The sequence below is a fragment of the Mya arenaria genome, chromosome 13 (genome assembly GCF_026914265.1).
Source record: "Mya arenaria isolate MELC-2E11 chromosome 13, ASM2691426v1".
NCBI lineage: Eukaryota > Metazoa > Mollusca > Bivalvia > Myida > Myidae > Mya > Mya arenaria.
The window spans coordinates 45,354,176-45,379,576 of record NC_069134.1 but is presented as its reverse complement, the minus strand read 5'-3'; the positions used below and the strand labels follow the sequence as shown (position 1 = coordinate 45,379,576).

The following is a 25,401-nucleotide window of genomic DNA, read 5'->3' as shown; positions in this document are numbered from 1 at the left end:
CAAATTGTCTCCCTTAACTCTAGACTTGAATTTACATGCACATGTAAACTTGGCTAAAAATAGAATTCGCTCATGCAGACCTGGCTAAAAATAGAAAGCATTTCTTTAAAACTTTCATGGCCCATAATCTAGGCATTTATGGGCGGATCTGGCTGGTTTTCGAAAGGAACCGAGCTCTAATGGATATCTAGATACTGTACAAGTTTCATCGAGATACAATCAAAACTTAAGACTGTAACGTGGTAACAACCAATTGTTTACAGACGCACCAACGCACGGATGCACGGATGCACATACTACGTACACATTACCATCGCATAAGCTCTTCTGGCCTTTGGCCAGTAGAGCTAAATATGTATTTCGGTAATCGAATATTCGAATATTTGATCGAAAGAATTACCAAATATTCGAATATCAATTTTGCCATTCGTTTGCATCCCTAATTACTATTGATTTTTTAAAAGCATGTTCAGATAATGAGGCAAACTTTGGTAGATTAAGAAATAAGCAAAAGTGAATATATGAGAAACTTGGGTTCTTCATGAATGCTTTTGCATGGTCTTATAAATTATAGGGATATAGAATGTGCTAAGTTTGATGTCATCTAAAATGAACATATCATATGCAGGCTTGCTACATTCTCTGGATATTCAAATATTTTCATAAAAACTTACTGTTTTCATTTTGGCATCAGCATAAGTGAAATATTCCATGAACACCTTATGAACCATTGAATGTACCAGAATATTCCTGAAAGAAAAATGAAAACTTAGATGTATGTCAATAAAGCTAATAGAAGTTAACAAATTTCAGTATTAGCCAGAATAAGCTATTTGCAAAAACAACATACACTTATATTTATTTCTAGTTCTACAGTGATTTTTTCCCTTCTGATTGTGGCTTCAGACTGCAAAAAAACTGTGATGGGACACTTGATAATAGGAGTTACAACAGTATTGCAGGCAAACATTATTCCATAGCAATCTAAATACATGAAAGCCATTGTCAGTTAGGAGCCTCTTTCTTACTTATCAATTAAAGGTAACAAAGCCTCCCTCATGTTCCTCAGGATCATCTCTCTCTTGTCCGGCTGACTGAGCATGATTTGGCCCAGACACTTTATGTCTGGCGTCTGCAATATAAACAGCAAGTCCTTTTATTTCTACATAAAATAGTATATAGTGTGCAATCAAACAACAAATCAATCAAAACAGATATCATAGCTGGCAGGGTTTTAACCCTTTAGCACATAGACAAGTGGCCAGATTACACCTCCCAGTCAATAGCCAACTTACTGATAAGCAGTACTTATCTGCATAGGTACTTTTCAGGATATTCGGAAATGAGAAAATGAATACAGCAGTATGACCTTAAAATCAATATAACTCCAAATAATTGTTTCCAAATCTTTTTTATGTGAATACATTTTTATAGATAATTAAATTATCTAATAAATGGTGTCAATAATGAAATATAAAATTATTTTATTTCATCTGTGAATGCATTTCCAAGATGGAATTTAACATTTCTTTGAAATGTCATAATTGCATTAAATCAAAGGGTAATAAAATGCTGGGATCGATCTTAATTTTATTACCCCTATCATAAAAAAGACCCATATGGATTAAAAAGCCGACAATTGATATTCTTGTGTATAATACACAGAAATGTGGTAGGAATATCCGGTGTCATCCAGCTGATAGATCCAGTCCAGAGTGTCTGTTTAACTTTATTACCCCCTCATAAAATTCTTTACAAAAAGAAAGCCGGGAAATGTTTTCAAAGTAATGAATAAAAAGATCTAGATCATGAAACGCTTGCACAAATGTGTTTACTTGACCTATTTTACGACCGGAACCATGCTGGCCATCGATTAGCTCAGCAGAAAATTTACTCATCATTTTCTCGGCTACTTATTGTTTCTATTGTTTGTAACACAAAATATTATCTTCAAATAATTATAATCTTTATTGATTTTAATGGTTAATTCAACTGACATAATATATTCAATGATTTACGCATCAATGTTTTTGGGGAAATTCCATACTGTACAGTACTGCTATTCCTCGAGGATTTATTACGTCACAGTGGGATCTCACACCTGTGATTGGCAGTATAAATAATAACCTTCAAGTTTTAGCAGACAACATTTTCGAGGGATAATCAATACACAAAAGGTTAAGCTTTAGCTTTATAAACATCCGGGATATTGTTTACAAAAAGAAAGATGCAAAATTGAAGTATTGAAATGACCCTATTGAAATATGCCGGAGATGCGTATACATCCAGTAGTGTATAGGGTCGGTCAGATGCGTTTACATCTGCTAATGAGCTATGTCGGCCTATCTCGTATACATGCGCTAAAGGGTTAATGTGAAATAAACAAGAGCTGTCACAGTAAGTGATGAATGCCCTGAGGTGCCATCCATTTCAATGGATTATGCAATTACTAATATGACTTTAATTGAAGCATCCAATAAAGTTCCATTAGATACAAGCTGGTGGCTGCTGAGAAATAGCGCTGACATGAATAATGGAACATAATAACGTAAATCAGGTTTCATTACAGTTTACTATATTATTATAACAATTAAGTAATGCATACCTTAAATAGACAAAAACTGGGCCCATAAAAGTCTTCCAGAAGACTCAGCCTCTGGTTGGCGTTGGCAAACTCATTATAGGCATACTCCACCACATCAGCTGCTATCTGCAAATGAAGAAAGGAATATTTGAAAAAAAAAATCTAATGTTCTATTACTTTCACCAAAGTATCATTACCCCACCTTTGGTTAATATGAACCTTTTTGATAACAACCTGCTCTATAAACTCACCAAGGCTCATGTTTTTTTTGTTTCTTAGCTCCAGATTTATTATGCAGTGTTACTCAAACAAGTTAAGCTGGTCCTCTTAAAAGCTATGAGCATAAATTCATAACTCAATTATTTATTCGAGGCAATTTTTACCATGATGCACGTGTGTAATTCAATATTTCCATTAATGTATTTTACTAATTGCCATTTTACTCAGTATTTGTGGGTAGAGCACTTGTATCTACATACGAGTACTTTTGTTTAGTCTTCTTGGTAAGTTTAAACCCAACTCACATCTACAATATCTGGACATAACATTAAAAGTTCACCCCTTAAGCCAAAAAAATTACACTCATTTCTCAGGCACTTTTTTTTTTTAAATGTGGAGGAAGCACTCATCGTTTCTTTATCTGCCATTTTTTTTTTTTTTCCTATTTTAAATGGAAAACAATGATAGAAATGTTGCATTTACACAATTTACTGTACAAAGAACTCATTTTCAGTATAAATATAGTTTCTAACACCGTTTAAAATTATAATATGATTGTTAAACTATAATGATTTTACTAATTGAGACCAATATTGTAAGACATGTTACACAACCATTAATGGTGTATCTTCAGGTTGACTTAAATAATAGTTAAATTGTATGATTTGTAGACCATGTACATTGTATAAGTAAATCTTAATAAAATGTCTCTATTTATACCTCGTAATCTGATACCCTACATGAATCTTAGATCCAATTAAGACCAATATTAAATTCTACCCCTGATCTGTTCAATGAAGAATTAAATTAATAAATACAAAAATTTAATTTATACTGTGAAATCATTAATGTTCGTGGGGCATTAATGTTCGTGGTTTTCGTGGGTTGGGTGATCCACGAATTCAAGATCCCACGAAATATAAACCCTTTATTCACTTTTTCAATTGCCTTGTTACGTACATACTCTAGTATATTCTTTACAGAGGTCGCAGTATACAGTGTTAAAACCTGTCTCACTGTATAACTTCCGATCATTATTCTGTTAATATATTATAACTGCCTTTAACAAATAATGAACCAAATCAATTAAATGTGTTTTATGCAGCAAATGACAGTTATAAGCACGTGTTTAAACGAGTGCTGTTAATGAAAATCTCCAAGTTTACAAGATGTGCCTGATGAGTGTCTGTACTCGATTTTTTTATTTAATGAAATAATTAATCGATTACTAGTACATTGAAGGTTACTATGCACCGAACGTGACAATATACGCACCTTTTCGGTGTTTTCAAAGTTTGCAAAATTCTTAATTGGCATTCAATGGCTTCCCCTATCTGTATTTATGATCAGGGTACATCTTCTTTTATTACCTTTATTCCCAATTAAATCAATTTATATAAGTGACATGGGTATATGCACTAATTGGCATGTCGTACCACATTAGGGAGTGTCATAAACCGAGTGACGTAGAAGACAGAAATCCTGGGCCAGCGCGTGGATATTATGCCGACGATCTAGGACGATCGCATCTTCGATTATTTTTTTTTCAAAAATGAAAATCCACGAATTCAAGTACCCACGAAATTTTTTTTTTCGGCAAACCACAAAATTTCATGCCCACGAACATTAATGATTTCAAAGTATTCTATATCTGTCCTGAATATTAAAGCTGCACTTTCAGAGATTGAATGTTTTGACAACTTTTTTATTTTTTGTCTTGGAACGAGTCAATTTTTTCGAAAATCCATGGAAACCAGTTATAGAAGGCTGCTGACAAAAAATTAGATCGCAATTATAAAATTGATGTTTTATGCATTTTTCTTAAACCGTTAGTAACGGTTTAAGCCATAAAACATTAATTTTCGAACATAAATATGAAAATCTACAATCTGATCTTTTGTCAGCAATCTTTTATCATTGCATTACGCAAAAAGTTGCTCTTTCCAAGACAAAAAATTGTAAAAATGGTATATCTGTGAGTGCAGTTTTAAGGTTTGTAGATTCCTTGTACATTTATGTAAAAAAATAAAACATTGCCTTTTCTTAAAAAAAAGAATGATACAACAGTGGACATCACATTACCATCACATTGAGGTTACACTACACTAAAAATCGGTTGATTTTTGAGTGAAAAAAGAGATTTGTAAAATAAAACACTTTGGCCAGTAGAGCTAAAAAACATGAGCAAATTGGAAAAACTGGAGCAGGACCAGGTGGTAAAAAACGAATGTGGCGCTGCCTGAAAAACTTGAGTGTATTTTTTTGGGGCCTTAGCTTCCGATAATACATTTCCACATGCTTTTCAGGCCACACCAAATTAATGTTGTTTTTTTATGGATTTTGACGGACAGAAATTGGGGCAAGCAGGTAAAACTAGAGCTTTAACAGAATGTAATTAATATTCCTGCAAGCCAAAAGATATGGACTGAACACAAACTATTATCGCTAAGGCTTTGGAAGTTTGGAGGGCATTGTGCATGTAGGCTGCATGTTTTTGTTGCAACATTTCGTTTGGGTACTTTTCTTGGCATGATTGTCATAATCAAAATGATTGATCAAATCTAAGTTGTTTTACTTTCAGATATTTAGGCATTTTGAAATTTTCTGACATTGTTCAACTGCAGTTATACACAGTTATTTTATTCCAGATAGTTGGTAGGATTGACCCCTTTGATCAATCTGAAGAAGAAAATAAATATTTTAGGTTAAATGTCACTAAATTTTGTTCAGGTCATGTGTCACCAAAGCAGGCTTTAACTACCATCAAACTACTGTGGCTATGGTGGTCACTTCAGCCAAATAATTTTAAAATCCAACAATGATAATGATATGGACCGGACAAAAACCAAACGGACAAACAGGACAGACAAACAGGTCAGATGTGACGATGCACTTGATTCCTATAAAGCCCCTAAGTGTAACTTAAAGGAGTACTCATTTGTTTTATATTACTGTTCAGACCTCCTGAAATTGCCAGAGACATACATTTTGAATTATTTGATGCAACATATTCTAACAGAAAGAGTCTTCTGGCATTCAAGTGTGTCAAAATATGACCATCTTTTGGTTTGACAATTATTTTTTGTCTTTCTAGTAAAAAAATATGAGTGGCCCCTTTAAAGCTGCACTCTTACAGATTTAACGTTTTGACAAATTTTTATATTTTGTCTTGGAACGATCCAATTTTTGCGAACATCCATGGATACCAGTTATATAAGACTGCTGACAAAAAATCAGATCGCAGAATTTTATATTTAAGTAAAAAAAATCATGTTTTATGCATTTTTCTTAAACCGTTATAAATCATTGATTTTCGAACGGAAATATAAAAATCTGCGATCTGAGTTTTTGTCAGCAATCTTATATCATTGGTTTGTAGATATTTACCAAAAAATTTGCCTATTCCAAGACAAAAAATAAAAAAAAAACATGGTAAATCTGTGAGAGTGCAGCTTTAAAAGGTAAAAAAAAAATGCATATTCTGAAAAAATAGGTGTGGTAAATCTGACATATGAAACATCAATTTGGTATTGCCATAACATAAAAAGTTACACTGAGGCAACCATTTAACAAGAGGCCCAAGAGGGCCTTTGCTCTACTGGCATGGCTCTTGTGGTCATGTTCAATCAAGAGCATGTACGTATGAGTAATAGGCAACAAATATATAGTTCACTTTTTGTATTTGGGTTAGCTGAAAACACTGCACGTTCAACATCTGAGGACAGAAAGGGTTGTAAGCAGATTAGTTGCATGAAATATTTTAATATGTGCCAAGTAAAGGTAATCTGAGGGTAAAAAATATTTGCTTTCAAAACTGTAATCATGGTCAAAATGTCAAAGTCAAGGACATCTGAGGACAACATTGATGCTGGTTTGCAAAACTGTACACATGGTCAAAATTTCATTGCTGTAGCTTTAACCCATTTCATTCTGAGACCCAGTTAGGTATGATACCTTGAATATCTGGGCATTTTCCAATAACTGATAAGCCATCTGACTTTATATGACCATTGTGTTGTATAAACACTAATAACTTCTTTATTATTGGTACAAGACCCAATGAAGATTACATATTTGGAAAGGAAAAAAAATCTGCACATGTTTATGTTAAGTTATATATTAGCAAATGATTTTAAATAAATTATTTTTTGCAAGTTAACCAGGTGATGATGAAAAAAAACACCAAAAAATAAATATGCACAAATTGAAAGCAAAATCAAAGTGCTGAAAGTACTGATGGACTAGGGCTTTATTCAGGGGAATGCAGACTTCCCGAAAGTTGAAAAAAAGTGGCAGACATTCGGTCCGACAAGACATAAAAATCTGTCAGACCGAAAGAAAATCAGTCAGACCGAAACAAAGAAAACAAAAAACGAAGTAATAACATTGCTTTATTCATCAATAGCAGCTTATTTCTTTATAAAGGCTTTATAGTATGTCTCTTATGAAAATCATCACTCTGTCAAAATTCAAAAGTTCATATTGATATTCAAAACACTCCTAATTATAATCAAGGTTTAAGTCCTGTTTGTCACAGAGAGTGTTAAATCTTCATTTCAAGAGCCTGATGTAAGGACTTTTTCAGTGTTGGAGAGGGTGACAACCTCCTGTGATGCCAATGGTTCTGGTGTAGTATGTTCGATTATTATATATGCAGGCACATCTAGACTCTGCCTAAAAGTACAAAATATATCATGGACAGTGGATGTAAAATAAACTTTTATCAATAAAACAATGGGTTTTTTTCACAAATAAAATGCCTTTCACAACATGCCAAATATTATATTACAGTGGTGAATTTAGATTACACTTTTATACCTTATTATGGATTTAGTTTCTTTTGTACAGAATAAATTATTTTTTAAATTTATAAAGGTAGAGCTATTTTTTAAGATAGAAGTAATAATTGCCTACCAGCAAAGTGTCCATAACTTTCTGTTTCTGGAGGTTTGAGTTTCACCATCATCATCGCAGGTTATTACTTGCTTTTCTTTGTCAATAACGAGTCATTTCCTATTTCTTTGCAATTTCACAAAATAATTCTTTCATGACATTTCGTTTCATATTCATTTTCCTTTCAGAGCATTCATCGATTTTCTCTTTATTTAACTAGCATTCGTAAAATGTTAGAGAAGCCATGTTTGATGCGCAAATGACTGACATTATGTAACATGCGCACCGATTGGTCCTTCTACGGGCACTGTGCCGAAAGCGACCAATGAAAACTTGTGAAACGTTTTTCTAAGGCCCTCATGCTAAAACCCGGTTACCGGAATTTTATGCTAAAATCCGGTCACCGGGAATAAAAAATAGCCGGACAGTCGGACCGATTTTTGTTCAGAAATCGTCGGACCGGATCAAAATTTGCCGGTCATGTCCGTCGGACCGACGACTTTCGGGAAGTCTGGGAATGTTGGCAACCATGTTCTAAGCATTGAAAATATCGGCTCACATCACAAGGGGTCACTGTTTAATGGGCTAGCTTAAACTTTAGACTAAAACTGCTTGCAAGCTGCAAAGCAAATTTGAAAAATCTAGTTAAGTGTGTGTAGAGTGAGGTGGTGGGGGGGGGGGGGGGGGGGAGGGGGGGGGGGGGCTAAAGCGTTAAATCAGATAAAGTCATAGTTCTTTTGAATTTCTCAAAGTCATTAAATCAGACTTGTACAAATTAATTTACGTGGTTGGCACACATACTTCCTTAATTTGATCAAATCCTTTTATATCAAAGGACTGTTATTTGCAGTTTCAGAGAAGATTTTCAATGATGTAATTATATACTATATAGATAACCTGTCACCTCTTTTTCAGGGGAGCTTTAAACCATAGGGCCATACTTTGAACAATCTTTGTAAAAGACATCTACATTGTACACCTATGTCAGACTGCATACACAGTGCTATTAGGAAGTAGTTTTTATTTAAAAAGTGAAGAATTATTTTGTCCCTCTTAATTTGTGCTTAATATTCAATTCATATAACATGTTACCATGATAACTTAGTGCTGTTGATAAATATTAGGCACTGCCTTCAGTCTAATGCTATTCATATTACTGCTGCAGACTTTTGTACATAGCAAAGCAAGTTGAGTAGACTAAGATGAGATGAATATCGTTTTTAAAGAATGAAATATTGAAATGTCTTTTAAATACTTTGACTATCAAATTTCATAACATGGTGTCAGCAGTTCATCACACTGCTAGTGGGAATGGAATACCAAACATAATTTTATTCTTTATTTTATACCCATCATCAATCCACATGCAATACATATCACAAAATACTTTAACCCATATTGCGCTCCAGTGCAATACGGCCATATACCACTCTTGTGACGTCACGTCATAACAAGTATGTTGCGCAATATTAAATTGATGTCATTAAACCAGTGAGTGCATCCTTAAAAAGAAATTTATTATGCAAAGATGTGGGTTCTAAGTGATCTAATCAGGAATGTATATAATAAAAGGGTTATTAGTACTGTGTTTTGATCCGGATATGGCCGAATGTCATATTTGATTCTGGTAGTTTTTTGTAGATTTTGATTTTACTCAGCTTGTGCCTTGTGAAATCCGAATCTGCAAAAATCTACTTGAGTCGAATACAACCTCCTGGATCAAAACGCAGTACTTATAACCCTATTATATACAAAACCTGTTACCCCGTGGACAGAGCATCTTTAACCCACAGGGCCACTGTAACTTTGAACAATTATTGTAAAAGACAACTACATACATGTATAAGATGCTTAAGGAAGTAGTTTGGAAAAATTAAGAACTATTTTCTCCGTCTTAATTTGTATGCATTAGATAACTCAACAAATGCAGCAGTTGGCCATTCTTGTATTGTCCTCTGTCACTGTCCTGATAGCTCCCTATCTCAATAGATACAAAAAGTTGTAGGTTCATGATTCTCCTGGTCCAATATGTCATACAGAAAGAAGATGTTGAATGTAGAATCAAGAAGCTTTCTTTTCAGGCACTCCAAATTGAATAGTACTGTAACATTTGGAGTGCCAAGAATTTGTTGGATTCCTAGGCAACAGGTATCAGGTGTTGCAGTACATTTGGCAAATACTTTTCACCCATCCTTGTAAATCTAAAAAAGCTTTCATTTTGCAAAAGTAGTTCATATAACTATATTAAAGTTGCTAAATCAGAGTTTGAATAATTCTGAAAACTAGATGTGCCTTTAATTGCAGCAATTTGAACTCCAACTCATAATGTCAATTAAGCTGGTTATGCAATACTGCAGTTCCTTGGTGTGGGGATTGCTTTATTTACTTTAATAAACAAACAGTTCTTGTGTTGGAAAGTACAATGTATTAACATGCATTTTTCTTGCCGTGACCCATCCAAGCCTTAACTCTTAGATCAACATGTACTTGGGGCTATGTGTAATATCAATGAAAACTATAACTTATGTTCAATTTAGTGCCACTTATGATATTTCATTCCACATACAAAAACACTAACACGTTCTTTAAAACCAATATCCTATGTTATGATAAAACCATTGCCAAGTTGGTAATTTGAAAAGACAAGAAATTATATCTGGTCAGGGTTTGACATAGTTTTTCTAGACAGCTGAATTTGTTTTGCAGTTACTTTGAAAATCTTCAAAAGCTAAACTGAACAAGACTGGAGCAAAAAACTCACAATACCAAAAGGGGTTTTAAAGACTTACGAGATCATCCTCACATCACCTATACCATTAGTTCTTATCTACAAACTTAAGTCAACATAATAATTAATGTTTTACATAAATATTGCCATGAATAAAACATATTGCAATAAGTGCCAATAACATAGCAATCAAGTATGATCACCATAGGCCTAAACATGAGTTTCAACATTTTCCTGATAAACAATAAATAATTTTACTTAACAATTTTCTCATTTTTTATACAAGCTGAAAAAATGGTCTCTTTTTCAAAACTTCACATATTTCATGGCTTTCATCATTCAAACTAACATTTCGCTTGTTATTTCAATATTCAATGATTGTGTAAACATTCATAAACTAGAACTGTAAGCCATAGGCTAACGAATACCCCCCACCCCTCCATGTCTAGGTTGTTTGCCCTGGAGTTAGGCCGGACAAAGCTAATTTTGCCTACAAGGGGAGATAACTCCAGTCAGGGTCATGTGACCTGTACCAAATTCACAGAGGCGAAAGTTTACAACATGGCCATTAATTTCTGAAAGTTTGATAAAGATTTGTTGAATAATAACAAAGATGAATCCCGGACAGGGCTTATTTTGCCTACTTTAACACATCAAGGGGAGATAACTCCAGTCAGGGTCATGTGACCTGTACCAAATTCACAGAGGCGAAAGTTTACAACATGGCCATTAATTTCTGAAAGTTTGATAAAGATTTGTTGAATAATAACAAAGATGAATCCCGGACAGGGCTTATTTTGCCTACTTTAACACATCAAGGGGAGATAACTCTGGTCAGGGTCATGTGACCCGTACCAATTTCACAGAGGCGCAAGTTTACATCATGGCCATTAATATCTGAAAGTTTGAAAAAGATTTGTTCAATAACGACAAAGATGAATCCCGGACAAAAAAAAACCGGACGGACAGACAGACAGACGGACAGACAGACAGACAGACGGACAACCCGATTCCAGTATACCCCCCCAAACTTTGTTTTGGGGGGTATAATGATGGTTAAAATTAACATTCATGCTAATCATGCCTACCAAAAGCACCTGACTGACCAATCAGTATCCAATTTTGGCAGGGCTTATTGGTGGTTCATTGAACTCAACCATGACCTCCCACAATCTGCACTGATCAACAGTAGTTAATGAATTGTTTCAATTGTTCTTATTTTCATAAACTTAGAAAACAACTGCAGTGAATAAAATTTATTCCTCATCACTGAGAGAAAGTTTAGAAAAATGAACGAAGCCGAGTTACATCTAGTAGGATATCAAATCCTACAAATGTATTCATCATTTTATATAACCGTATTTAGTAAATGTTAAATTTTTGAAAGTCTAAAAAGTTTCATTTTTTGTATATCAAAGAACATTTGTGTGTATAATTTTGATGAAATTTTGTGATTCATTTAATTTCATTCTTGTTTCATTTAGTGTTCAATCCCAAGCTTTCTTGTTCACAATTAAGTGCAAGAAAAGTCACTTACAGTACACTCCACGCGGAACTACCACTTTCCGTTTTCCTCGGCGGATTTTGATCATCGCGGACACGACATCCAATTGATCATAATCCTCTTTCCTCGGCGTTTTCACTCGTTCACCCACCGAGGCTGATCAGTGGACCGTATAATTACAATCGCCGCGTTACTCGGAGGTAAAAACACAGCGAAACTTGGAGGAAAACGGATAAGAATCTCCCACTGTATCTAATTTTGTTTAATTTATTTGATAATTTTTGCTACACCCGCAATTATTTATAAAAATAATTTATTTCGCGTACCTAATTTTCGGACACCCAAAGGACATCAATCGTACCTTTCAAACTTACCAAGTTTCACAGACGAATATAATTGATTTTTATCTTTTATCCTGGCTAGATTACCTAACCGTATACACCACTGTGACAAGTTAATTAGTAAATACCCATCCTAAACGATGTATTGCATGTAGAAAGAGGAAGTGTGAAATATTTATTGGAGGATTAAAATTAATAAACAACAAGGGCAATCAAGGGATTAAGAAAACAAAGACATGACATTTTTGTAAAACGATCTGTCAATAAACTTGTACCACACTTATAGACTGTAATAAGCAATTATTTACAGTTATACTTATTGAATCATCAATAAAAGTAAACAAATTCATATATAGGTAACTAATTAATGTGATGAGTTAAAGTTGGAAATGCAATACTTAAGTTACATTCGAAAACACCACTCAGACACATTAATCCTGCATAACAATATACATGCTCCCCATGAGATCCTCGTGGGTAAAACTGTGAGTTATATGACGTCACAGACTGTTCGATCTGAAGCCGATAGAATGTGTTATTCATTTCAATGCATGTATAAAATGGTGTTTAATGCGATTTTAATTCACTTGATGAAGGATTTACACTTATATGCGTAATAAATAAGTTTAGAACCATTGATAACTACGGATATATTAATAAGTGGTAAAATGGAAATTAAGAAATAATGACCGAAAAATATTTGCACTTACAAAGTTCTCAACACCTTCATTACTCCAATCTAATTAAGTTCTCAACACCTTAATATAGTAAGAGAAAGATGACAATAACAAACACAAGCACACGATATGGTATATCTTTTAATTACATAATGTGAAAAACAACAGTTGTTAGACTATGCTGATGAAAATTGATATGGAAATTTTCGATATTTTTAAAAAAAAAAGAAACTTACAGTACTTTGAAAAATAATTATCTAATTATTTAATACTGTTTTAACAGAAGCAAAGTACTGTAGTAGCTATGCACAAAATGCGGAGTTCCGCGATTAGGTCATTAAATCGATACGATCACCGGCGCTACCGGCTATAAAACCCTCCATAGAAAACGATTAACTTGGTGCAACTCGAAATTTAGCGAGGAAAAAGGTTGCCTACTCGGCGGAAATCCGCGATAAATTAAAAACGCCTCTGAATCACCGAGGAAAGTGGTAGTTCCGCGTGGAGTGTACTGCAATTATGATCAGAATAAATTCATTATAATGTAAGGTCCCATAAAGGATATATTGTGCGTTTTAAAAATAACATTTTTTCATCTGTTTAAAATTATGTCAAATGTAGTGCATTGAAATTTTATTATGAGTTTAAAGCTGCACTCTCATTTTGACAACTTTTTAATTTTTTGTCTTGGAACGAGCCAATTTTTGCGAAAATCCATGGAAACCAGTTATATAAGACGGCTGACCAAAATTTAGATGGCAGATTTTTATATTAAAGTTAAAGAATTGATGTTTTAAGCATTATTCTTAAACTGTTAGTAACCGTTTAAGCCATAAAACTTTAATTTTCGAACAGAAATATGACAAATTTTGTTTGTCTCAAATTAATACAGCATTGGCTTCACTTGTTGTTTATGAAAGGGACTGTACTCCAGATTGGCACCAAAAAAGTTGTTTTTTTCCTGTAACGAATCTAAGGACACTTTTTTAATAAAATATTTTACTCTTTGATATCGTTATTGTAAATAAAATACCAAAATGAAATAAAAATTGCAGTGAAGTGTCGTATCCACTATGCTATGAAGACTTACCGTAAATGACTGGGTATTAGACGCACTTTTTTCTCTCAGATTTTGATGCAAAAAAATGCCTGCGTATAATACCCAGTAACAATTTTTTGAACTTTTTTTCTGAGGTCAATTTCAAGCCGAGAGTTTGTTTAGATTTATGTAGAAAGGGATGTTACTCGCGTCATATTGATCGAGTATATACGGGTTAAAACGGCAGTTGAAGATCGGGATACGGTATATCGTAAGACGTTTATAATTTCAACAAAAATATTTTTCGATTAAAGTTACCGTAATTCACCTAAGAGTTCGGACACTCTAAATATTTGGACACCCATAATTATTTCCCAAAATAATTTATTTTGCGTACCTAATTTTCGGACACCCAAAGGACATCAATCATAACTTTCATAGTTACCAAGTTTCACAGACGAAGATTATTGATTTTTATCTTTACAATGCCTGGCTAGATTACCTAACCGTATACACCACTGTGACAATTTAATTAGTTACTACCCATCCTAAACGATTTATTGCCTGTTGAAAAGGAAGTGTGATATATTAATTTGAGGATTATCAAACAACAAGGGCAATCAAGGGATTAAGAAAACATCGACATGGCATGTTTGTAAAACGATCTGCCAATAAGCTTTCAAACTTGTACCACACTTATAGACTCTATGAAGCAATAATCGTACAATTATACATTAATCCTGCATAGCAATGTCCATGCTCTCCACGAGATCCTCGTGGGTATAACTGTAAGTTATGTGACGTCACACAGTGTGACTCTTTGATCTGAAGCCGATAGAATGTGTTTATTCAGTTCAGTGCATGTATAAAATGGTGTTTTAATTAACTTCATGAAGGATTTACACTTATAGGCGTAATAAATAAGTTTATGACCATTGATTACTACGGATAAATTATTAAGTGGTAAAAAGCAAACATGAAGAAAAAAGGCAGGTTAAACAAACATGGAAATAAAATGTAAAAATGGTAATTTTCTATGTATTCGGAGAGCGAAAAAAATAATTAATTTATGGTGTCCGAACTCTTGTGAATTACGGTATTCAATATTATTTTGAATAATAAATTGAATTAAACAATATTCAAACTTACATATAAAAAAGCAAAGATGGGCACTGTCAAAATATTTTTTGCATAACATTCTCGACAGTATGGTTGTATGGTTTTAAAGATAACCATCGCCATTTTCACGAAAAAAAAATTTTTTGTCACTGTCAACAAACATGGTGGCTGAAAATGCCAGACGATTTTGACATTTTTTCTATGCGTCTTTTAACCAAAAACATAGATTAAAAGTTTTTTTCTCGGATTTTTCACAGATTTTTTTCCCTGCGTCTAATACCCCCTATCGTCTTATACCCAGTCATTTACGGTACTTTTACTGGGTGGAATTTTCCAGATGTATACCTAACTCGCTAATATCATGTAATAACATCAACGGCAGATCACGCATAAGGAATGAATTCTACTTGGTAGACATACCTAGTAATCTGTTGGAAAAATGGAAAAACACGAAATAACTGCTATTAATAAATCATTTGTAAACTATTGGGATCATTAGTAAGTTTCAATGCATTAATTGTACACACTGATACCAAGTTTATGTCAATTTTCTACAATTTTCTTTTAATTTTGGCTTTTTCATCATTAACTGAGTACAGCCCCTTTAAACTGTACCTTATAATGTCTGTGACTTATCAAATATTTAAAAGTAATGGTGTACAACCAAGATTTGTTTTAATTATCCAGGTTTCAAACTGCATTGTGTATACGATTGGAAAGCTAATCTTGAAAGCTCTCTTAGTATAATTTTTACAAATAACATTCACCCTGCAAGGTACTCATATTTGGATGATACATAAAGATTTGCACAGTCATTTATGTATACTTGCATTTATTGATAAAGGATACCTTTTTCAAATCTTTGATTTAGATTGCAAAGTATAACTTATATAAATAAATATATATTCTTAACTTTATCTGAATACACAAGCTAATGCATCAGTCAATTGTAACCATGCCCCCCACCCCCGGTCCCGGAATAGCGGGGACTTTTACTTTCGGTCCAGCCAACCCCAGCTAAAATCCCCGCCCTGCGGAGATAATCTGATGGTAAAGTCCCCACCAAATGCCCCACACCCAAGGGACATTAGGTTAAGCCCCATCCACACTGTATTTTCCGGGAAGACCTGGCACTGCGGGGCCACCTAAAAGGTAAAAACATGGCCCATTTTACCGGCTATCCCCGGTATACCCCCGGATGTGGGAGCCGTGGTTACAATTGACTGGTGCATAATGATCCATAGTGATCCAAAGTCATGCCAAGATGATTTCTGGTCTGACATCGCGAGGTTAGTTATTCTTAAGCATAAAAAAGCCTGGACAGCATTTGAGAAAGACTGTTGTGAGGTTAAATCTTCATTACTTTACTATTCCACAACCTTGGTTGATAAGGGAACTTTATTGAATATTTTGATTTTAATTTTGTTCCCTAAACGCCACAAGTCAACTGATTAATTAATACAAATTCAATTCTATCTCTACAATATTCGGCACTGCATTGTTAAATAAAACTCAAAAGTTACACTTGTAAATTATTTAACCAAATACCTTTCCCTCAAATATTTCACAAATTTATATTGATCTATCAACATTGAACAACAATGCATCACCATACTGTATCACTGACTGATTTTAGATTTTCATTCTTGGCTAGATAACAAAAAGTGAGCACAAAGCGTCTTCACAAAAAGAACTTGTAAAGTATGCACTAGTCAATTGTAACCGCCCACCCCCCCCCCCCACGCCCCCAACTTTCCGTCCAGCCAATCCCCGGTAAAATCCCTGCCCTGCGAGAACGAACTGGTGGTAAAATCCCGTGAATAACCCCGCACCCCGCGGATCTAAGGTAATAGCAATTCCCACAACCTTGGTTGATAAGGGAACTTTATTGAATATTTTGATTTTAATTTTGTTCCCTTAACGCCACAAGTCAACTGATTAATTGATACAAATTCAATTCTATCTCCACAATATTCAGCACTGCATTGTTAAATAAAACTCGAAAGTTACACTTGTAAATTATTTAACCAAATACCTTTCCCTCAAATATTTCACAAATTTATATTGATATATCAACAACAATGCATCACCATACTGTATCTATGACTGATTTTTGGATTTCATTCTTAGCTTGATAACAAAAAGTGAGCACAAAGCGTCTTCAGAAAAAGAACTTGTAAAGTATGCACCAGTCAATTGTAACCAGACCCCCCCCCCCTCCCCCGACTTTCCTTCCAGCCAATCCCCGGTAAAATCCCTGCCCTGCGAGAACGAACTTGTGGTAAAATCCCGTGAATAACCCCGCACCCCGCGGATCTAAGGTAAGAGCAATTCCCTGATATATTTTGAGGGAAGACAAAACCACCGCAATCACCCGGCATTGCGAGGGCACTAGTTCTGGCTTCCATAACTTTAATGTTCATATTTAGTTTTTTTATGTTTACAATACGTCCAACATGGTAATATATAATGTGTTCGCTGAAGTTCTTTAGCTATGAAGACACCTGAAAGGTAAAAACACAGCCCTTTTCGCTGGTATGTCCCCGAGGGAGGTGTGGTAACAATTGACTGGTGCATTATAAAAGAGGAAATCAAAATTGAGCATGCAAGATTGTTTTATCAATGGCGATGGTTTATCACAATGTCATGTACTTACACTGAGAGTGGCTCCAATATTTTTCTATGCACATAGGTAAACAATCATCTTATTCACAGATACTGTGCACATATTCATACATTTGGCTTCATTTAGAATGAAACTTCATAAATAAGTATGCGCATATTTGATATTTTTTTATCTCCATTTTGCAAAATTGAAATCACATGATTTTTTCAAACAAACTTGTACTTCTTGAAAATTTACGTGTCAAATTAAAAATGCTACCCACGGTAAGATGAAAATAAATCCATTTGATAGTGGTAATCATTCAGTGGCGGCTTTATTGATAAATTTCCTCAATAAAACACTATGAAATTCACATCATCAGCATCCGAAAGTAGTGACAACATACATCTGAATCATTCGGCCGCTCTGATCAGAGTAAATTTTGAGGTCAATAAGTAGACTGGTACCCTGATTTACTTTTCCTCAAAAATATCAAGTTATACAGGTACGCGGCATATGGTTTTGAGTAAACATTAATAGTATTTGAACAATAAATACCAAAAATCATGTTGTATTTAAAAAAGTGCTAAGTGCCATGCGATGATTAGTTAAAAAAACTTTGTATCGAAAAGAAAATATCACGGAAACATGCAAATTATGTCGAAAAAAAATAACAGGGACCGACTTCGGAATACCAACATTGTATACAAAGGTTAACAATACTTTTTTTAAACCAACTTTCCTGGTTGTTTTCTACTTAGACCGCACGCTTTATTCGCTTTACGTATACACATGAATTCACAAGACATTTCGAATGCGCAACGGGCACCGCGGTTAGCTGATACTGGTTTCTTTTCGGATAAAAGAGAAAGAGGGTACCAGTCTATCAATAGAGAGCATTGAACGGAAACATTTTGATGCATACTTTTCCAATATGTTCATATTCTTATTGCATATAATCTGACCGTATGCAAGAACATTCATGTAGTTAAACCGATTAACTCACTCGCTACGTATAAAATTCTTGTGCTTCATTAAAAGAACATATAGTTAGCTTGAATTGTTAGGAGAACTATTTTTATTGGATGTTTTTATTGTAATCAGTTTTGGTACTACTTTGATTATTCAAATTCGCTAACGGCAATCCAATCAAAATACAGCGTATGAATATATTACGTCAGTGAACCCCCAGATGCGGCTTGAAAATGCAGATAGCGCGGTTATGGCTATGAACTAGGCCACAAGTGCCCTAGTCCAAAAATCACACATAATTTTTTTCAAATGTCACATAATCCATGTATGAAAGTTTCTAAATTAATCTATCTTTAAAATGCAGAAAGAATTATGAAAATATTTTAAATCTATAAAAAGTTATAACAGTTTATATCATTCCAAGTCCACTTCGGAGCAAATCGGGCTGGTGGATGTTCATCGCGACGTTGGTTGGCATAGCAGTTTGAATCCTCGACCAGTAAGGTCCAAAAATCTTGTTCCCATAACAGTTTTATTGATAAATGACAGTAGTGCAATAGCCTGGCTTTCTTGGGTCATATTGTTCTTTAGGACCACCATTCTTTGTATTCTTACTTGGAAACCTTGGGGTGATCCTCTTTGTCATTCATTCTAGAACTCCTCAAGATCATAAAAAAAACTCCGCCAAATAATGCAAATGTCATAGTTTGTGATTTCTATCGATGTTTTAATATGTCTTCTGTTTGTATCAAACGAATTCACATAAACTTCGTCATTATAACCATCCCAATATCACTATCGTCACTGAGGTCGAAAGTCCCATCCATTTCAACCAAAATTTGTATCACAATCACAATATAAACCTTTAATTTAACTCGATTTTTGAGTTTTCAAATTATTTCTTCATTAAAATTTTCTGCGCATCTATCTGCGCATAACATCCGGTCATACCGGAAAACGTATAAACCGGAAACAATACAGTCAAAACGAAAGTAAATAAAGTGAAAGTTCAGTACGTCAAAAACTACACCTTTGGTGTATCCCGCATGTAAAGGGTAACTACACCAAAAGGTGTATCCCGAATGAAATGGGTTAAAAATTAAAAAGTAAGTCAAAAGGGGTGGGGCCAGCTTTTGCCCAAGAGGCATAATTTCAAATGTTTTGCTAGACGGTCATCATATGATGCTCCACAACAAATATCAAAGGTATCGGCCTTGTGGTTTGAAACAAGAAGATTTTAAAGATATTTCTTAAATAAGTCTCTAGGAAAATAGCGACCCCCAGGGCAGTGCCAGTTTAGACCCAAGGGGCGTAATTTGAACAACCATGGTAGTGGACCACTCAATTAAGCCTTGTTCAAAATAGCAAGGATCTGCATAGCTGTTTCAGACAAAAAGGTTTTTAACATTACCCGATTTAAGTATACCAAACATTCACAAACAATTGTGACTTTACATGTAAACTTGGCTAAAAATAGACTTGCTCATGAAGACTTGGCTAAAAATAGACTTAGCTAAAAATAGCATTTTTTGATACTTTCAAAACCCATAATATAGGCATGCATGGGCAGATCTGGCTGGTTTTCAAAAGAAACTGAGTTTTAATGGATATCTAAATACTGTACAAGTTTCATCGAGATAAATCAAAACTGAAGACTGTATCATGTTCACAAGCAATCGTTTACAGACGCAGATTTTTTAATACTTTCAAGGCCCATAATCTAGGCATGCATGGGTGGATCTGGCTGGTTTTCGAAAAGAACTGAGCTCTAATGGATATCGAAATACTGTACAAGTTTCATATAGATACAATTAAAACTGAAGACTGTATCATGTTCACAAGCAATTGATTACACAATAGCATTTTTTTATACTATCAAGGCCAATAATCTAGGCATACATGGGCGGATCTGGCTGGTTTTTGAAAGGAACTGAGCTCTAATGGATATCTAGATACTGTACAAGTGAAAACTGTATCGTGCACATTACACATTACCATCGCATAAGCTCTTCTAGCCTTTGGCCATTAGAGCTAAAAACTAGCAATAAAAGTGAGCAAGAATGAATGAATCGCTCATAGAAACTTATATACTCAATGTAATCACCGTTTAATATATTTATGCATAAAAGTCATTTTTTTGGACAAGACTTACTGAAAAACTTTACCTTTTCTATAAATGATCACTAAGAATATATTATCATGTTACTGTGAAATTCATCAAACAAACCATTTTCAATGGAAGTCAATGAAACATGGAAACATTTATATGAGGACAGTACTCACTCTGTGTCTAATCAGCTTCCTAACATGACCATGGAAACTCTTGTAAACACTGCTTCTGTGCTGCTTAGTGCTAGAATAGGTATATAACCACATTATCAAATATTTACCATAACAGGAACTGTTGTATTTTTTATTTACTAACAGAAATAACGTATAACTAGTTTCTTGCTTTGGTTATTATTTCTGGTTATACACAGATGTTCTCATTCATAGAAATAGTGTAACACACAAGTGAAGAAATCATGATTACAATATACAACACTTGTAACTAGTCTTGAGTTGCAAGTAAACTCTGAGGTCAATTGTTTAAAACTTTGATCATTTGTCAACAGATTATCTTTTGGATTGATTGCAACTAAGCAATAAATGATATTTGATTCTTTCAGTGTAAGATCATATTTTATTTCATTAGTGTCATAGAAAAACATATTCTCGCCAATTTACACTGAAATAAACAAACATCCTTTATTTCTTAGTTGCAATCAATAAAATCCTCTATTTCTTAGTTGCAATCAACAAAATTAATTGCCTGCACAACAGTCAGTAGAGTCAATATTGAATAAATGTAGACCGATCAATAAACATCTAGCAAACTTAAACCAAAGCAAAAGATTGAGGAAGGTTTAACGAACTTCATGTTAATGATGCAATGATGAGCTTGTAAGTAGCATATACTCTGAAGAGCATTCTTAGCCATCAACATGTACACAGTTGACCTATTAACTAGCTTTATACCATGAACTGCTGATCCACAACTGAACGGTTTCATTTTCTTACCCATACATCAGCATCTTCTTTACTAGGAACTTTGCATACTTTGACTTTGCCATTGTTGTTATTTCACCTGCAAACAGATAGCTGTCATGAAATACAGTAGATATGTACTGAAAAACTGCAAACTTAGGATTAATATCACTGTGTTTCCATTGGTTTATAAGATATCATTGAAGCTCTATTGTGAAGACAACTGTTTTCTGATACACTGTATATGTTATCAACAACCTATAGGTTCAGAGGTCATTGTATCCATTAGTATTTGAACAAGAGCTGTCGTAAGACAGCGTGCTGGACTACGCCGCTTTGACTTAGAAGTAAACTAACGGTGTTTTTCATCATTAACTTCGTAATTAATAATGTTTATTCAAGTTTCTTCATTAATTGTGTCAAAACATTCGCCAATATGTTGTAAACAAGATTTTTCACGTAGGACAATCATATGATGTACTATGTAATTTGATTGGATGACGGAAATATCCAAGACCGTCATTATTTTGCTGTCAATTTCAGTACATAATTAAGTAAAAAATAAATTACCGTGGCTACGTTAAAACAGTTGGCCGCTTAATGCATGGTGGCCCTTTGACCAGGTCTGACTGTATTAGGACTAGAAACATATCCTCCTTAATCCCATTATTACCTTTCAATTCCTCAAAGACCATCTCCCTGTGGTCAGTAGAGCCATACTGTATCAAACACTGGACAACTCTTGCCGTGTCGTGGGCAAAACAAAACTGCAACAACAAAAAGTACAATGTGCAGTATTGTTAACCACGTGTAAATGTTTAATAGAATGTTTTAGATTACACAATAATTTTGGGGACAGTGTCCAAAATAGATTAAAAATACATGCATATCCGCGGCATTATGAGGTAGCCTCTGTGACTGTCAATGTGACCCACAGTTATGTGTAATCATATGCATCACCATTACAAACAGTTAATTGAAATCCTTTGTGACTGTGTGTGGAATTCACTATGTGCAACTATGACATTCAGTTATTCAAGCGACACTATGACACACAATAGTAACTGAAGAATTAAAGAGTTAAAGAGCAGTGACACACCGTTGATTGTTAATCTCAATGCGACACATAGGTTACTGGAATATGTCACTGGTAGGAAAGTGGATTCTGTCACTGTGGCATACAGATAAATGGATTATGTCGCTGTGGCACACAGGTAAATGGATTCTGTCACTGTAGCACACAGGCAAATGGATTATGTCACTGTGGCACACAGGAAAGTGGATTCTGTCACTGTGGCATTCAGGAAAGTGGATTATGTCACTGTGACACACAGGTAAATAGATTCAGGGATGATAACAGAGCCAAGTTGCCAATCCTGAAAATGTCTGCGTCGGGTTCAGGGGGCCGCTTAAGGCCCCCGATGGGTCCAGGGCAAAGCCCTGGTGGGGGGCCAAGGGGAGCGAAGCCCCCCGAAGCTTTAAGTATTTCAGGGTTTCTCATACCCTTTTTTGCCTTAGAATAGTGTTCAAGGAGTACACCTTTCGGTTTGGTAGATATAATTATGTTCAACAGGAGACATCCGCAATCAGAACAATTATCAGGAATCTTAGCAGTGAAGTTAAACACCTTTGTCTTTAAACAAACTTAAATTTACTTTTTTACCTGAAGTCACAGGCATAAGACATGTACCTGACATTTTGGTTCAGTTGTCCACTTCCCATAAAACTCAACTGGCTATGATCAAATGCCTGTGTATGAACAGTCTACACTGTGGGATGTTTGATTTACAATAATGAACAACATATCAATTATCAAGCTTGCAAATGTTTATTGTAAAAGTGTTATTTAAATGCAGGGATGATAACAGAGCCAAGTTGCCAATCCTGAAAATGTCTGCGTCGGGTTCAGGGGGCCGCTTAAGGCCCCCGATGGGTCCAGGGCAAAGCCCTGGTGGGGGGCCAAGGGGGGCGAAGCCCCCCGAAGCTTTAAGTATTTCAGGGTTTCTCATACCCTTTTTTGCCTTAGAATAGTGTTCAAGGAGTACACCTTTCGGTTTGGTAGATATAATTATGTTCAACAGGAGACATCCGCAATCAGAACAATTATCAGGAATCTTAGCAGTGAAGTTAAACACCTTTGTCTTTAAACAAACTTAAATTTACTTTTTTACCTGAAGTCACAGGCATAAGACATGTACCTGACATTTTGGTTCAGTTGTCCACTTCCCATAAAACTCAACTGGCTATGATCAAATGCCTGTGTATGAACAGTCTACACTGTGGGATGTTTGATTTACAATAATGAACAACATATCAATTATCAAGCTTGCAAATGTTTATTGTAAAAGTGTTATTTATTCAATTTTTATATATCATAAAGAGTATTTATTCCACTATCTGCACATTTGATGAGAATATAATATTATTAATTATTATATATATTATTCCAAGTAATATCCAAACGGGACTGTACATGCTTTGGCAGTGAGCCGTTGTGGTCATGTGTGTCGCCAATGTCTATGAGGTGAGGGACAAGTTGACATATTCTGGTCTCAAAGCCAAAAAAAATTCCCCTCATGGTGTAACAGGAGTCCAGTAGCACACAAATTAGATTGTCCAGATTGTCCCACGTCAGTTCAAGTCTCTCAAACAGGCTTTCAAATTCCTTGAAAATTGATTCAGAATCAGCCCTTGTGATTTTTAAGGAGGCCAAATGTCTTGACACTATTTCTTTCTCTATAGCAGAAAAATAGCTGCAACAGATTGCTCATTGTTTGTGTTTGTTGACCCGTCTAAATTCAAACAAAACTGAGTTTCACTTAACTCCTCCACAAGTTCATCATTGAAATGGCTTGCCTCTCCCTAAGTCATCTTATATGATGCTGTACACCTTTGAAGTTTTAATTCGCTGAGAGCTTTTGTATCTTTGGCAAGTGTCTTAAGTAAGACTCACTACATGTGGTAACAGGGAGTATGGAAGGTCATGTTCAGCCATAAATCCAAGTATCATGGCCTCTGCATTGAATTGTCAGTCATTGACAGGAACAACTGGATGCACTGGCCGAGGTGTCTGTTCATCCCTGACTTTTGGAACCATCAACATACCTGGAAATTCAAATTACAACTATAGAAATTAAATCTCACTCAAACTGGGTCCTCTAGAAGTTTTGTTGAACTGTTTCAAATAGAAAATAAACTGACTGCTCTTACTTAATATATATTACTACTACAAAATAATTTTATGTATTCATTTGTTTTTAAATTTTCATTTGAACCTTCCAATATTATAGACAACAGCCACTTCTTATTGAAAACAATGCTTCAAACATTATGGGAACAATAAAGAAACGGTTTAACAGCGTAAACTTCAATCGGCCAAATAAAATTTGTAAAATGAAAATCGATTATTATGACACAATCCGAATCGCGATGTCCGAAATATTGCTACATGCGCAAAAGCCATTCTCAGTTTGATCACATTCTATTAACTTAAAAAGAAACGTTTCGGGAATTTCTCTTAAAAATAAATAGCAAATATACCTTTAAATCGACGAATGGATGTTTTTAGAAGTTGGTGGTGGTCGTTTTTTTTCCAATACTCGTTTATTCGTCTTCGTCGTCTGTCATATCCGGATACTGTCTTCTAGTCCCATCGGTAATTTCCGTAATCACCCGATGCTAGCTTAACCAATC

General features: G+C 34.7%; 1 protein-coding gene and 1 long non-coding RNA gene across 2 annotated transcripts in view; both read right to left on the bottom strand.

Annotated features, from left to right (window-relative positions):
* Positions 1–25,401, bottom strand: part of LOC128213480 (pumilio homolog 3-like) — an 84,201-nt gene that overhangs the window by 27,945 nt on the left and 30,855 nt on the right. The window contains exons 8-13 of the mRNA XM_052919219.1: positions 22,382–22,475; positions 21,742–21,808; positions 20,965–21,034; positions 2,606–2,710; positions 1,029–1,132; positions 675–750 (exon numbers count right to left, since the gene is read on the bottom strand). Coding sequence (XP_052775179.1) covers positions 675–750; positions 1,029–1,132; positions 2,606–2,710; positions 20,965–21,034; positions 21,742–21,808; positions 22,382–22,475 — 516 coding nt within the window. The remainder of the gene's footprint in view (positions 1–674; positions 751–1,028; positions 1,133–2,605; positions 2,711–20,964; positions 21,035–21,741; positions 21,809–22,381; positions 22,476–25,401) is intronic.
* On the bottom strand, positions 7,181–7,974 carry LOC128213481 (uncharacterized). Its single transcript, XR_008257741.1, has 2 exons — positions 7,718–7,974; positions 7,181–7,477 (listed from the first exon to the last, which is right to left on the bottom strand). It is a non-coding gene; the product is annotated as an uncharacterized LOC128213481 (long non-coding RNA).